This window comes from Takifugu rubripes, chromosome 15, assembly GCF_901000725.2.
Source record: "Takifugu rubripes chromosome 15, fTakRub1.2, whole genome shotgun sequence".
Classification (NCBI taxonomy): domain Eukaryota; kingdom Metazoa; phylum Chordata; class Actinopteri; order Tetraodontiformes; family Tetraodontidae; genus Takifugu; species Takifugu rubripes.
In genome coordinates, this window is record NC_042299.1 from 14,457,628 (window position 1) to 14,472,898 (window position 15,271).

The 15,271-nt window shown below is 52.1% G+C and overlaps 1 protein-coding gene across 9 annotated transcripts in view; it reads left to right on the top strand.

Annotated features, from left to right (window-relative positions):
* The window catches only part of nrxn2a (neurexin 2a), a 77,445-nt gene that overhangs the window by 5,558 nt on the left and 56,616 nt on the right, over nt 1-15,271 (top strand). For all 9 annotated transcript variants that reach the window (XM_029848095.1, XM_029848099.1, XM_029848096.1 and 6 more), the window contains exons 2-3: nt 10,980-12,070; nt 13,084-13,104. In XM_029848095.1, the coding sequence (XP_029703955.1) occupies nt 11,362-12,070; nt 13,084-13,104 (730 nt within the window). In that variant the 5' untranslated portion in view covers nt 10,980-11,361. The remainder of the gene's footprint in view (nt 1-10,979; nt 12,071-13,083; nt 13,105-15,271) is intronic.

The window sequence follows — 15,271 nt, forward strand, 5'->3', positions numbered from 1 at the left end:
GGTGGCGTCCTCCCGGGATGAGATGTGACAGCACGGGATGATCTAATCACGGATGTCACCGCATAGCTGCTTATTAACTGGGATTTCAAGGGCAAACATTTCCATCTTTAGCAGCATACTGTAGGAAGGAGGGCGCCATGCGAGCGGCGCAGCGCCGAGCGGTGGCTCCCGCTAATGTCACTTAATCACAGGCGGCAGCGGCTTCATGGAATGTGTTTTTTGGTTGCGTGTGTATGTTCCAGAGCGCCGTTACGGGGAGCCATTTTATGGAAACGCCATCGATAGGTGGTGTCTACGCGGTGACGGCTAATGAAGTCTTGAGTGGGAAGGAACTGTCATTCCTAATGAAATCAGCCGGGCGCTTTCATGACGGCTGTGCTGCCGAGGATTTGCATATTCCGAACACGGGGGGGAGGGGATGTGCAGATTCTGAAAGGGTCTCTGAGAACAGGGATCCACTGATCTCTGCATTAGGGGATCTCGCCATGACATCATACAGATGTGTAAACGCTCTGGTTGGTTGGAGCCGATGCACGAGGGCGGGCGAGGTGATGGATCACGCCGGCTGACAGCGGCCACGCCGCTGATTATGAGATATAAGCGAAGTCGACCGGTTAGCGGCAACAATCCGCCCCCCCGGGAAGCGACTCCTGAGTCATATCTACGGAGTTTCGTGCCCAGTCGGGAAACGCCTGCGTTTAGTTGGTGAACACACAGAGGAAGAATGACACCGTTGCCAAAATGCTTGATGTGGCCGGATAAATCCATGGGAGTTTTGCACCTTTCCCTGGCCGCCTCCGTTCCGGGAGGATAGAAGGCCCACCATTCGCCAGCGCGACTGCCAAGCACCCAGTAATTGGGGAGGAAGGAGAGGTGCACGCTGAAGGAGGGATTTATCTTCTTTTTTCCCTGTGGCTCCTTCTCGTCCAAATAATAGCAGCCATCTGTGCACAAGCAGAGAGCTCCTGCCTTTCAAACATATTAAATACAGATGCAAGTGCAGGCGCCGCCACAGCTTTCAGGCCTGAGAGATCACTAAATTCAGACGGAAATTTCCCACTTTGCATGGTAATAACCCCAAATCCCGTGTTTACTCTTTGGATCACTTGAGATTCCCAGACATCCAAATATTATACGACGCAAACATCCAGTAAATCAGGACCTGAACGTTAGCAGGATGATGCTAAATCTGCCCTCGGATTTTATGGTCCGAGGTCCTGACTGTTGGGGAAGAGTAATAAGAGACGACGCCTGCTAGCGGAGTCTGCCGACCGGCACCGGGGGAGTAAAAAAGGTAAAAATTTGGCTGAATTGCCAGCAGGGTGACACAGGATACACTGAACACCAAACACATTTTCAAGGCCGATCCCAGAGGTCGGTCCTAGTTTCGACACGGGCGGCTCCATAAATGCGGCTCGGCGCCGTTCTGGGCTCAGCCGCGCGCCCCTCTTGTCATAATGGGCTGCCGATGTGATGGATAAACTCTTTTTAATGATGTTTGGAGGCCTGTGCGCCTCAGCGGAGCCCCCTGATAACCCCAAACGGACCCCCGACACCAGAGGCAGACGAGGACGGCGCCCTGGCCTTTTGGGTCGGGTGGCAACGCTGATTTTAGCGCAATAATTTAGAATAAGTGGACATTTCTCCCCGCTGTATTGTTGTTTTTTAACCGTCTCTTTTGGCTAACTGCACCAAACCAAATTCCACCTCTCAAATAGTGTCACAGCTATATGCAGCAAGCAGCTGTGCAGGGTTTTGCTCCACTACTACGCCTACAGTACATTTGCATTGCTTTAATGAGGCTAGTGTGTGCAGCTCTGTTTATGCTCGTAGCTAGTGTTATGCAGCTAGCTACCTAATTACCTGGCCTGCTGGTTTGTGAAAATGTCAGCTGTTCCACAGCCCCGTGCCCTCTTGTTCTCTCGTCTCGCACTCGCTCTATTGCTTAGCTACACTTCCAGCAAACATTTTGCTTCAAATTGGTTGTTGTGCCCAAGTGTGTTAGCGCCACGCTGCTGTCTCGGCTCATATTCCACACGGTTTCCAGGTGCTGTTTCCTTTGTGTTCCCTCCCAGACAAATTGGCAGCTTGTGGAGAAAGGTAACGGACAACGCGCTCAGCGGCAGCAGTGCAACCATGACCACCGCGGATGTTATGCAAATGGCTCTCACGGCCGTCCGTGGTGAAGATCCACAATTAAAACACGGCTTTCCTGCCTGTGACGGACGCAGTGAAAACGGGTGTCAAAAGACCTCGTTTTCAGGGCGATCCTTCGGGGCGAGGCGCCTCCCTGTAAATGATGTATCAGGCAGGTTAAATCGCCAGGATAACGGCTGTGAGTGGGAGATGAAGATGAGGGAGGCTGCACGGCGTGCCTGATGGCGCTGCAGGAGATGCAGATGTTGATTATATCACAGCTGTGAAGCCAAAAGAAGCGGGCGCCGTGCTATATTTACTGCCTCGGTATGTAACAGCTTTGATCGTCAGTAAATGAAGACAGGAGAAGCTATTTTCTATTGATTTAAAGTAACATGATGAAAAATATGTCGGAAGCGAGGAGCTAACAATAGATGTGTGGTTCAGGGAAGATGGAGGCTAAGGAGTCGCTTTAGGACCGCCGCCCCAACCACGGGGTTCTGCTGCGCCGACCCCAGCTGCCCCGGTCGGGAACGGTGTTCCGAGGAAGTGTCACTGTGACAAACACCCCAACGGACGATTTCCCTTTTTTCTTTATAGTCTTTTAAAATACCAAAAATTGCCAATGATTATATGCCATCACCATTTGGTCCTACAAATGTTGCCTAGCAACCGGTGCCGGGAAAGAAGTTGTTTGCGCAGATTGTGTGGTTGTGGGCTATAGCTCGATGTTGGCTGGAAACTGGTCTTTCTTTTTTTGATCAAGAAATCCGGTTAAATCCGGAAGCAGCCTTGGCCTCTAACTTCCTGTCTGAGCGCAGCTGCTGTTCAAGAGCTCTCCTTCAGCTAAAGGCCCGTCGATATCGGCGAGACATCGCCGTCGCTGAGGTCTCGCTGAGTTCTTCCATATTTAATGTCGCAAGGATGATGCAAAATCTCCAAGTGCAAAAAGTGCCGTCGCCCTTCAGCAGCAGACAAAATGGCCCCGCTCCGGCGGAGGAGGCACCTTCTCCGCACAAAAACATCCGTCTGTAATTAAAGTTTCAAGTTTCGCCGCGGCCACTATGGAAGAGTGGAAGGGGGGGGGGGGGCATCATGAAAGATTGAGTTATTTAGAATGAATCCGTCTCCTAAAAAAGAGCCAGAGAGGAGCGGAGAGGGAGGCAAATGTAAGATTCATGGCGGGATGCAGGCAATGAAACACACATTTGAAGTTGTGAACTTCGGCTTTTTCCAACCGTGAGTCCGTCTCCACCCGCACCGGCGACGTCATTCACCCCAGTGGGCATTTGCACCTGTCCGGGGCATCAGCAGACAGGTGTGAAGGTGAGGAGGCTTCAGCAGGAGGGTCCCCCTACATGAGCCTGGTCCTGCTCAAGGTTTCTTCCTGTTAAAGGGGAGTTTTTCCTGCCACTGTGGCTTGTCTGGGGTCAGGCCCTGGGATTCTGGAAAGCGCCTTGAAACAATTTTGATTGTATAAGACGCTATATAAATAAAGATTGATTTGATTTGATTTGATTTGATTTGATTTGATTTGATGATTAACTCGAATGAGCCGCGTTTGCGTCCAGGATCGGCATGGTTACAGTCAGGGATGAACCGCTGCCGGCTGCATCCGCCCGGGGCGGCGCCGCCGTCCACGTCAGAGCTGCCGCGGTCCCAGAAGTTAACCAAAGAGTCAAAACAACCACAACAATGCCAACAACGTGGTCACGTGACACCGAGCGAACGCTGCCGCCAGGCGCTCGACCCGTCGGAGGGTTCCGGCCAGGCTGACGCTTCGCCAGACCAACACGCCGGTGCGGGTGGAGACGGACTCACGGCCGCGTTAGCGTCTAATATCCACTTGCCGTTTGCTCCCTGCTGTAGCTGTTTGTATTATTAATGCTCCTAATCCTTCCCGTCGTCGGGTGACTGTTGGCTCCCGTTCTCGTTTTCCCCTTTAGTGATTCCTCTCATGTGCGTGTTGTTCGCTCTAACGAGCTACACCATTAACTCCGCCCCCCTTCCTGCGTTTGAACCGGCGTTCTCGCCTTTGTTTTTGTCAGAGTGCCGTGTTTGTTCCAACGTTCCAGAATTCCTCGTGCGAGCCTCCTGGTTCCCGCCTCCGATGTGCCCGGCGCCGCGTGTTTCGACCCTGTTTAATGACTTGTGAAGCGCCGTCGTTAATAAAACCTTTAATTGAACCCGAAGCTCCTGAATTGGGGCTCAAACTCAGTGAAATGGGATATTAAAAAAGATTTTTTTTCCTGACCCATTTTCGCGCCGGAAATTGGTCACGTGGCTCCTGTCGATCGGATCAGATTACTGAATTGATCACAGCAAATTGAATTTTAAAAGCTGGGACCGTTTTGACTCTCCAGTAATAAATGGCTCCACAGTCTGCTGAAAACACTCCCAGGAAGTGTATATTTAATGAGGTTCTGCTCTTAAGCACAATCCTGAGGTGCTTGTGGGATGTTTCCGGCCGCGGCTCCTCCAATATTACACTTCATACCTCGCTGCCTCTGTTTGATGACTCCAGTCGGTGGCTCCTTGGGAAAAGAAGATAGTTTAGCTCCAGTTTCGCCCGGATTTTCACGGATCGAGTGAAAACATGCGTGATCCATCAAGAGCAAAAGGACGATTAAGAGACATCTGCAGGTCGGCGCTCGTGAATGACAGCGAGCTAACGATGCGGCGGCTGGAGGAGGGAAGCTGGAATGCGTTCCCTGGATTGTCGCTCGGCCTGGAGAGTTTGAAGGAATTCTTCATTCCCAACATGGCGTGACGCCAGCTTATGTCTGCCTTGTGTGCTAATTCTTTTAATGCTAGGTGGCGCGTGAAACGTACACGTGCCTCCCGTGTAGCTTGTGCTACCTCCGGAAAATCTCTTGGTCGCTCATTTTCTTTCGTTATATTGGTAGTCAGATCTGCTTCTCGGCCTCGGAGCAGTTGGATAAATCCAAAACAAAATCATTATCTCGTGTTGTTTCACAGATGGCCGAGGGTGGGCGGGGTCACCGCTTCTTTGCCCACACAGGTCAGCGTATCTCTGGAACGACGGGAATGTTAGGTGCATGTCGAAACGGATCGTTCCAACTGCTTTTCTGGCTTTAAAAAGCCCGTCTTGGGGTTATTTCCCGTTATTTCCTCTCTTCCTGTTTAGACCCACTTTTGGAGTTGCCCAGGAACGCAGAGCAACTCGCACTTGATTGTGTTCTTCAAACTTTCAGTCAGCCGACCCAATTTTTGGGGAGGAAGTCACGGGAGAGACAGCCTGGTTGATCCGTGCTGACATTCCCAGCTTTGAAATGCTGAAGTTATTGGATGGGACATCGCTGGCGCTAATGTAGCCGACAGATCAGTCAACATGAATTTAACTGGTGTTTCCCGCTTGACGCGCCGACGGTTAATTAAAACAAATCGCATTTTATGATCGCACCGCAGATTTGGGTTGAAATCGTTTTAGAGGGTGTGGGCGAAAACGGGCCGGCGCCGACTCGGAAGTGACCGTCGCGGGGGGGACGCGGGTGAGTCGGTCCCATTTTTAGAAGACACTGCGAGATTTCCCGGGCAGACTGAAGCAGCAGCTTGTTTGGCTGATCCCACACAGCTGAGCAGCCTTCTGTGGCTCCATCCTGGGTGCTGCAGGGTGGAGGGCGGGTGGGGTGCCGTCCTTGGAACTGGGCCGTAGGCCCGCGGGCGTCATCAGCGCCTGAGTGACAGCCCCCCCGCTGCGGCCCCCCGCCTCATATTTGCATGCGTTCCCTATTAATACGCTCTACCCACTCCTGCGCTGCTCACGCTCGCAGGCCGTGGCGGTCCTGGCCCGTCCGGAGCCGTCTGAAGGTCGTTGAGCCTCGGTACTGTAACCCAACAGGTCTGAAGCCTCTGGGCATCAAATGTGGCCCTTTTTCACTTTATTAATTATAGAAAAATGATGCAATCGGTCGTGCGCTTTAGTCTTTTCTCACCTTCCTCCGCCCGTTCCTCCGTGGACCTTTGAGTTCCAAAACGGCAAAGTCGGCACAAGCCGCGGACGATCCGCGCTAACCGGTGGGGCTGTTTGTGGAGCAGCGGTCCGGCGGTCCCGCGGGCCTTGATACATCGGGTCAGCAGCATAAAAGGAGCTCCGCTGAGCGAGTGAAGCCAGTTTTCAGGAGCTCGGCGAATGCAGAACATCTGAAAGTTCAACGCCGTCAATCAAGTTCTGTGATATTCCCCGATTCCATTTAATGTGCCCTTTATTGCTATATTGTTAGCGTCTAACAGTGTTATTAATGTGACAGTTTCGGCCTTATTTTTGAATCGGCGGGAGGCTGTTGACTGATGACGGCGTGTTGACTGAACGCCGTCGTGTAGGAGGAACAAAGAAGTGGCGGTGGCTGCTGAGGACAATATCGATGTTCTCCTCCCACGAGGCAAACAAACTGTGACTGATTGAGATCACATGACTCCATCATACCCAGAATTCAGCTCTGTCACGCAGCTGATTGTCTTTTCAATATGCAGATGGGTTTGTGATAGCAGGACGTCGTGCTAACACGGCTTCCTGGGCTCGGTGGAAATGTTCTAGAATGTTCTAGATGGCATCTGGACCAGGTGTCGCTCATGTGAAATATTGGTGATTGACGGCTCTGGTAGCGTATGTTTGTCCTGGGGAAAGCGCGGTTTCAATTATGGGAGCTAAGGAACGGCACGTGTGTTGGCCCCCGGGGACGTGCACATTAAATATGGAGAAGTAAATAAAGATGAAATGGAGGCAGGAAAATGGAGCCTTCTGGATAACTAGCAGAAAAGATTAATACCCAAGAATACTGTCCTCTGAAAAAACAAACACAAAGTGTAGTTTGTCTCTTTGTTACTTGGAAAAAGTTAAATCCCAGCCATGCTAACGCTAGGCAGAAAGAGCTATCTTCTCGATTTAATGCTAAAGCTGTGTGACACATCACAGGAAATGACACGCAGCTAATCACCCCGACAACAAGTTCAATCAGGCTTGATTTTGAAATTGGTTCTTTTTATGTCTGGCAGTCTGTTTCCTTTTCTAATTAGTCATGATCATTAATCTGTGATTAATTAATTATTGGGAAGGCTCTATTCCGGGTTCGGCCGTCTGCTCCATTTGTCTGTGACGTCTCACTCAGAAGGTTTCTGGAAGGCGCACGAGAAGCTGTGAACTTCTGAAGCCCGTCGGCCGGCACTGCGGGGGCCGTCTCATTCGTTAGTCTTTTAAACTGCATCGGATGAGACGCTAAGACTGAAGCTAATTCAGTCATTAGCCACATCTGTCCAGTCTAGTTGAGCTAATATCAACAATAATAAGAAACTCCGACTCTTTTTATGTCCCTCTCGCCAATTTTCAAATTTTCAGACATTTTCTCCCGGAAGACGCCCCTTCTGTCATCCCTTCTGTCACGAGGACTCGCTTTTAGACGAGAAGTAGTACCCAAAAAATCTGCTCCCTGGGAGCTTCTGCGTGGAGGAATAACAGATTCCAGAGGTGTGGCGAGGAGTCATTACTTCCAGCTCAACCTTTACTCAACGCACAGGCCTGTGACAGATCGATGCTTCTGGCTGATTGGGCATGCGTTCGGAGTGCAGTCTCCCCCCGCAGTCGGATCTACAGGACTGTTTGAATCGCTTTTCAGTCTGGCCGGCCCTATTTAGACAATTATCCGCCCTCTCCGGCTCTCCAACAGGAAAATTGATGGGTGTATAGCATATACAGTGGAGCTAATCAGCTGCAGAACAATCACCACCGGCTACAGTGGCTGGGAATGCTGCTTTGTTCTGCACGCCGTCCTGCTCGCCATAGCAGGCCTTGACTGCTCCGTGATTGCAGAGACCTAAACAAACGGGAACGTGCGCGACGGAACAAAGCCAGTTTCGCTCCGGCACCTACACAGATTCAGACGTCCTGCTGGGAGCAATTATGCCCCTCTCATATGGTTAACACACAGGCGGGCAAAACACGTACGAAACATGCGGGAACTGCCCCGGCAGGGGGGCAGGTGCCGGGGCCGTCACGCTGTGACACGGTCTGCGACAGCGGCTCGCTGTTGCCGCCGTCTGCCGGTTTTTAAAGCGGCGCCCGGCAGCGGCGTTAGCGTCCCGTCCGCCCTCCTTTCTTCCACTTGTTAATCCACTTTGGATGGAGTAATGCTTTAATACGTCTGTGCTCACTCGAACGGTGAAGAGCATCCTCCGCAATCCCCATTGTTCGCCGGCAGCCGGGCTCTCCAGCGAGAGCGGCGATATCGACGCTCGCGTGGCTGCCATTGTACCTTTAGCCACCCCCCCCCCCCGCAGTGCCGTCCTTCCCCAGGGTAACAGGTTGACTCCTGTTCAGCACCGTCATGCTGATCCCAAACAAGCCAGAGGCGATTTATTTGGGTGAGGCGGCGTCAGCGTTTGCAGCAATTCATCCGCAGAAACGTGCATCTCCACAGCGCTGCCAAGGGCTGGGGGGGACGGGGGGGGGGGCAGGAGGACGCCGGAGGAGGGCGACAGTAATTGAGCACCGTGAAATGGAGGCAGGAGACCCGGTGAGGTCTTCTGAAGCTTCTGAGCGTCCTTCCTCTCGGCGCGGACGGCAGGTCAGAGCTTCAGGGCTCCGTTTGCTGCAGGAACAAAGCAGCTCGGATGGTTTCGGCTCAGGAGCGAAGCGTAATGCATCATTACCTGAATGTACGGAATGTGCGGTGGAATGATGGAAAATGCTGCATTCCGAGAAGCGGAGGATGAGGGGGAGTATCGTGTCGGGTCATCCTTCGCCGTTGTTGCTCACTGCAGTGTGCTGAGGATGGTGTCATCAATCCCGGCATTAAAAAGTCGTCCTCGGGATGATGGCGTGCAGCCCACGCCTCATCTGGTGGAGACACCTGAGCAGGTTAGAGTTCTGGTCCACGTTGACGTCCCGCACGGAAAAGATGGAAGCACGCCGTCTGGATCGGCATATCGTGTTAGCATGACGTTCCTAGCTGGCATAATCTGGTTGAGGCGGCCCAGTAGGGACACGTCTCTTCCGTATTTTAGAACAAGTCGTCTCCAATTTCTCAATTCTGTCCAACAATAAAGAATTGGGCCGTAGCGTGTGTTTTAGCAGGCGGTCCGGGATCAAATCCTGATCTTTTAGAGGGATTTTATTGACCCAGCAAGTATTTCTTACAGTAGCCGACTGCTCCACCTGTTGTCGGCCGCTGTGGCTAAATTGGTAATAAAACTGGAACCACGTCAGCGTGAGGCCGACTGACGAGCGCCTGCACGCGTTCCATCGCTGACTTTTACCGATTCAGGTCCGATTTGTTCCGGAGGACCCGGGTGCACTGGCACCTCTGAGAGGCGTCCTCAAACACGGTTTATGATGAGCTTCCTCGGGGTTTCAAGTGTTCCCGTTCCATGAACGCCGGAGCAAATCTCCCGGATTGGCTGGTAATTGAAGCTGCTCGTTGAGCTCCATCGAGGTGTTGCTGCAGCCCAGGAAGGCTGAAGGATTCCGGTTGGCCTCCTGGAGACGACGAGCAGCCCGAGCGTCAGCGAGCAGCGGAGCGTCGTGCCCCTCCTCGTCCTGAAGTCGGCCATTGTTAGTCTTCATCAGGGCCGAGGCCCAACGCGGCCGCGGCGAGGTTTGCTCGCCATAGCTGACCCTGGCAAATTGCAATTTATCTTGGGAAGAAGGTGTCAGTTTGGGTGACCTTCCACGAAACAGCTATTCCCATGACTAAGTCATCAATCAGGCCACGCCTCTCGCTGCCCGGACCCCCCCACCCCCACCCCTGCGGCTCAGGGGAGACGCTTTGAATTATTTGCCGTGATCCTCTTTCGCTTACAACGTGCAGATTTGGCGAGGGAACCCGAAACGTGGCGCTCCCACGTCAGCAGGAGGCCCAGCAGAGGCTGGAATTCCACCACGGAACCAGCCACGCCTTAGAGTTCTCCCGGATGAAACCGGGCCAAATATGTCAAAGATGAGGGAATCAACACAACATACAGATTAATAATAAGCATTGAACGTGAGCACATCGATGTCTCGTCTCTTCCGAAGGATGCGGGGACTCAGGAAGAGGAAAACCAAGGATGGATTCATGGGATCCTTTGGGTTTTCTCAGACGATGATGTCGTCTCTGAGATGTTGAGCGAGGCTCCACTTTAATGCAGATAATCACATTTATGATCGCCTCTAATTGGACCAGACAACATTATCGCTCTTTTATGTGTTTTTAATAGTTTTTGGATGGCGGTGGTGGTTTTTTTGTTGGAATATTGGCACCATTAGTTATAGCAAGCTGTGATTACACACACACTTCCTGTCTCAGATTTTCTGCTTGGCTTTGTTTTTGGTGGGGAAACGATCGCTCGGAGAGAAAAGACAAATGTTGACGTTAATTCTCGATTCGCCTGTGTTTAGATTATAGAGCCGGAGCTTTGTGTCCTTGAACCGACACGCACCTGCCGCTTTTGTCATTGTGGGGCATTGAGTTTGGTGTGTTTGCTGGTGTCTGACAGAAAGCCCCCTTCAGGGGAGCCCAGGGGCTTTAAAAGGCTCAGTTCCTGTGAAATTAGCAAGACCACTGGGACTGGTTCTACCAGAGACTGGTTCTACCCCCCACCCCCCTTCCCCATCCCAGGAAGCTGAGATTTGAGTTGGTTTAAATCCAAATCTTGGAGATTATTTCTAAAACGTACAACATGATGCTCATTACTGTGGTTTTCTGAACACACTTTTCTCCCCTCCCCCATTATTCTAGACTCTGATTTAAATCTATCTGCCAGTTTCCTGGTGACGACTTCATATTCCTTTCACCCTCAGTCAATAATCTTCCCAGCTATTCAGCGTTTGTTCTCCTTTTATGTCTTAGGATACTGGGAGGCTGACAAGAATGGCGGCTGCGCCTGAGCGGGGTGCCTAGCTAACCCATGGGGAACTGACGGCAGCAGTGCTGGATGGAGGCCAAGGCCCTGGATGGCGAAGACGAGGAAGCGCACAACATTGTGGATAACGTGTTTGTTCCCTCACTCATCCGATTCAAAGTAGATGCAAAGCTCTCCGGTAATATTGCCTCATTTGTTCGCCCATAGAGAGATGGCTTAGGAAATAAAAAAGGGAGAGTTCAATGCTAAGGAACTTTGAGCAAATTGAAAATATCTGAACCTATCGGGTGGTGAAAAGATCTTCTCGTCGCCACGACTCGTTGAGGTCAAAGGACTTATAGAAGCCTGTAGCTGCAGTTAGTGAACATCATGGGCGGGCGTCACGGCAACGCGTCTCGTTGCTTCTTGCTTTTGTTAGCCGAGTTGATGCTAACAGGAGTAGCTTTGGAATACGAGGGCGTCACTGGTCAGTGGACGCGCTACAGCCCGTGGGACGCCGAGACAACGGGCGAACTGAGTTTTATCCTGAAAACCAATGTGAGCAAAGCGCTGGTGCTGTATATGGATGACGGCGGCAACTGCGACTTCCTGGAGCTTCTGGTGGCGGACGGGAGGCTCCAGGTGCGCTTCACCATCCACTGTGCCGAACCGGCGTCCCTGCACACCGAGACGCGCGTCAACGACCTGCGCTGGCACCGCGTCGTCCTCTCCCGCGACCACAAGGAGACGAGGTTGGCGGTGGACAACGAGGAGAAAACGGCCGAGGTGAAGTCCAAGAGGAAGGACATGGTGGTGACCAGCGACCTGTTCGTGGGGGGGATCTCGCCCGACATCCGCCTGTCCGCCCTGACGTCCAGCACCGTCAAGTACGAGCCTGCGTTCCGGGGTTTCATAACCAATTTGAAGGTGGGGGAGGCTCTTCCTGTGCTGCTGGACGGTCAGGCCGTGCACAGTGATTTGGAGTATATATGTGCCACACACTCCCCGTGCGGCAGCGGCGGCCAGTGCTCCGTCAGCCAAGGGGAGGTCATCTGTGACTGTGTGACCTCCGGCTATAGGGGGCGGTACTGCCATGAAGGTAAGGACCATCCCTGTCTGCTGCCCACCGGCAGCGCTAACAAATGAGCACGTTTGCTACAGATATTCTCAAGTTTTCTGATTGGATGTTGCTTCGTTTCGAAATGCTGACGTCAATCACCATGTCCGTTAATTAAAAAGTATATCTTCACCGAGAGCAGATAACGGGGGCTTGGAAGCACCGAGGTAAAAGCGGTCCACAGGCTACAGGCTAACAGCCTCCCGGTCTGACTGAAGGTTTCATGTTTTGAAGAAAAGGAACATTTCACGAATGGGTTTCACCTGAAAGACCCACGCAGCTGTCACCATGAGGGCTGTCGATGTAAAAGCATGGGTGCCCATAAAAAAAGGGTGGGTGGGTGGGGGGGAGTTGGCAAATTCTAGAGCTCAAAGTTCCACTTCAGCAGTTAGCTTTGTGTGATCCTGTCAGAGTGCAGCTGTTTTAATTTTTGACATTAATAGCAGCATATGCTAATGTGTTTGCGCTGCAGGTGATGGAATCACAAACCTTTAAATGTGCTTGAAACTGCCATTGTGAATAATGAAGGAACGCTTTCCATTATTTCCTTCATTTTATGCCACCTTCTGCTGCATTGTGTGTGTGTGTGTGTGTGCGTGTGTGCGTGTGTGTGTGTGTGTGTGTGTGTGAATTGGTGAAGGAGGCCATACATTCAAACCCTTTTGATTCTCTAGTGTGTATTTTCGTTTTCAAACATAAAATAATTACTGCAGTATCTAAGCTAAGCTAATTAGCCACAAATAAACACAGTCAAGGAACTGCATCTATCTTCCTTTATAGATCAGCTGAAGTAGATAAATTAATGCAAATTACATTTAATTCCGCTAACAGAATGAGCCATTCGCACAGTTTGTGGACGTTTTGTGTCTGTGTGTGATGCAAACGAGCTAAACTCGACTGTGCATTGTGCTAATTTAACGTGAGATGTGAGCAGTTTAATGCGTATTATGCATTCCACATTAAACGCGCCTGTTTTCTCTCTCTTCTCCCTGCAGCTGTCCAGAAAGAAGTAGAAGGTAAGGCGATGGATTATGTGATTGGAACAATGACGGTGTTTTCATGACGGTATTGTTTGCAAAGGCTATTGTCACAGCATCAGTGTGTGAGACCCTGTTCGCCTCTCATGAGGTCGTTACTGTGCGTTTGGACTGCAGTTCTGACATCCCACGATTTAAGGTGAAGGCAAACATGCGATTACAGGCGATGCTGCTGGCAAAAGGGTGACACACTGTGTGTGTGCGTGTGTGTGTGTGTGTGTGTGTGCGCACGTGTGTGAAGAATGCCTGTTCGACTGCGCTCAAGGTGACTGCAGGTCCAGCGTGGGTGTTGAACGATACGGGGGGGCGTTCATGTACGGTCCGGATGCTCTCCCATGATGCTTTGTGTTATATTCTTCACTTCTTTTCTTTTTTTAGCTCCGTTGAGTCAGTTTGTGGCCTAAATCTAAAATGACGGCGTCACCTGGCTGATCGCTGAGGCCGTGGCGTTTATTAAAATCCAATCTCATTTCCGGGATGATGTCCGCTGGCATTGTTTTGTCGGGAGGCACGAATCTCTTTGGGCGGGAAGAAGAGTCGCGGCTCCGCTCGTTAACGCCGCCCGGAGCGGCTCCGGTTAAACGGGATTGGGTTCTAATGAGCCGCGCAGACTGAATGTGAAACCGAGATTGAGCGCGAGGAGGCCGATTTGTCGCCGCTAATGCGAGGTATCCATCTCCCGGTCCGGACTGCCGGCTCCGGCGAGGGGGCGGCCAACAGGCTCGGGAGCTCGGCGTGAGGTGCGGCGTGCCGCCCCGCGCTATAAATCACCGTGACTGACGGATCCGATGTGCAAATGCTCCCTAAGAGACGTTCCCATTGGGCGTTTGGCTCAGGAGTACATGAAAATAATGCTGAGCACCGAGCTGAGCCGGGGGAACGCTGGTCTAATAGAGATTAGGCAGATATCCGGGATCCGGTTGTACGCTCCAATAAAAGCTAATAGTTCTGATCCGAGGTCTGTTCCAAAAACAGGCGTTTGTCATTCCCAATACCGGCAGCGACAGCCGCGGATCTGCAAAAACGCTGACATCATCAAGTGGCATTCTGCAACGAGAGCACATCGGGATTGGATTAAAAGCCCGACATGGAGGCAGAACCAGAAACGGCAGCAGAACCGCGCTCATCAGAGAGCCCTTTCCCGCTCCGACGCCACGCGGCGTCTTTGTTGTCCTTGCGTCGACCAAAATAGACGCGTCTACGCACGAAAACGGTTGCCCGGCTGCTATATTTGGTTCCGGCTGCGGGAAGAAGAAGCAATCTGGGTTCGTTTGAGGGAGCAGAAAGCTCCTTCCGACTTTGTTTCCCATCCGCGCTTTAGCCGCCTGCGGCCTTCTGTGGAAGCGTGCGGGCTAAGGCCACGCCAGGGTGCGCTCTGACGCCAGAACGGCGCCGTGTCGTCTCGCGTTTTGTGACGGGGGCGAAAGAATCGGGCCTGCGAGGGAGAGATAAGGCGGGCCGCCTCGCCCGGCAGATGCGGAACTGCGGGAAACCTCTCAAACGTGTCGGAACGCCACAGGCGGCACGCTAACGTGTCATCCTTTTGTTTTTGAGTCCTTTCCTTCGGAGTTTGGCGTCGGCGCCGCGCCGAGACCGTGGTGATGAAGGCAGGCGTGGGAATCCTGCGCGGCGAGGGCGGGTCCTGGTATTACAGCCCGCCTCATGGTTCCGTTTCCACAGGAAAACAAATTTGGTGAATCCCAATCCTCATGGAGAGGCTCCTCCTGCTGAGATGTTGGCTAATTAGTGTCGCGGTAGTGAGAGAGGTCCTCCAACATCTGTGTGTCCGGGTCCCAGCGCGGTTCGGACCGGCGCCGCTAGCCGCCGCACATTTAATTAATGAGCAAATTCGAAGATCTTAACGTATAATTCTATTAGAATCCGGTGGAACCTGAAGTCTGAACATTCCTGACCTGCGGCATTAAATGGAAAGTCATCATCCAATCAGGTCCGGAACCAGCAGGAGTCGCTCCGAGCGGGCCAACGTTCTGTTGCTGGGATACGCGGGCTTCCTTTCCTCCCGAACTTCTCCGATTATTCAGGTTCCTCTGATTTAAAAATAGCAGAGCGGCAGATTAGCGGTGGGAAGGGCTCTCCGGACGCTTCCGGTTATCTGTGCTTTTCCCACTCTGAGATTTGGACCGAA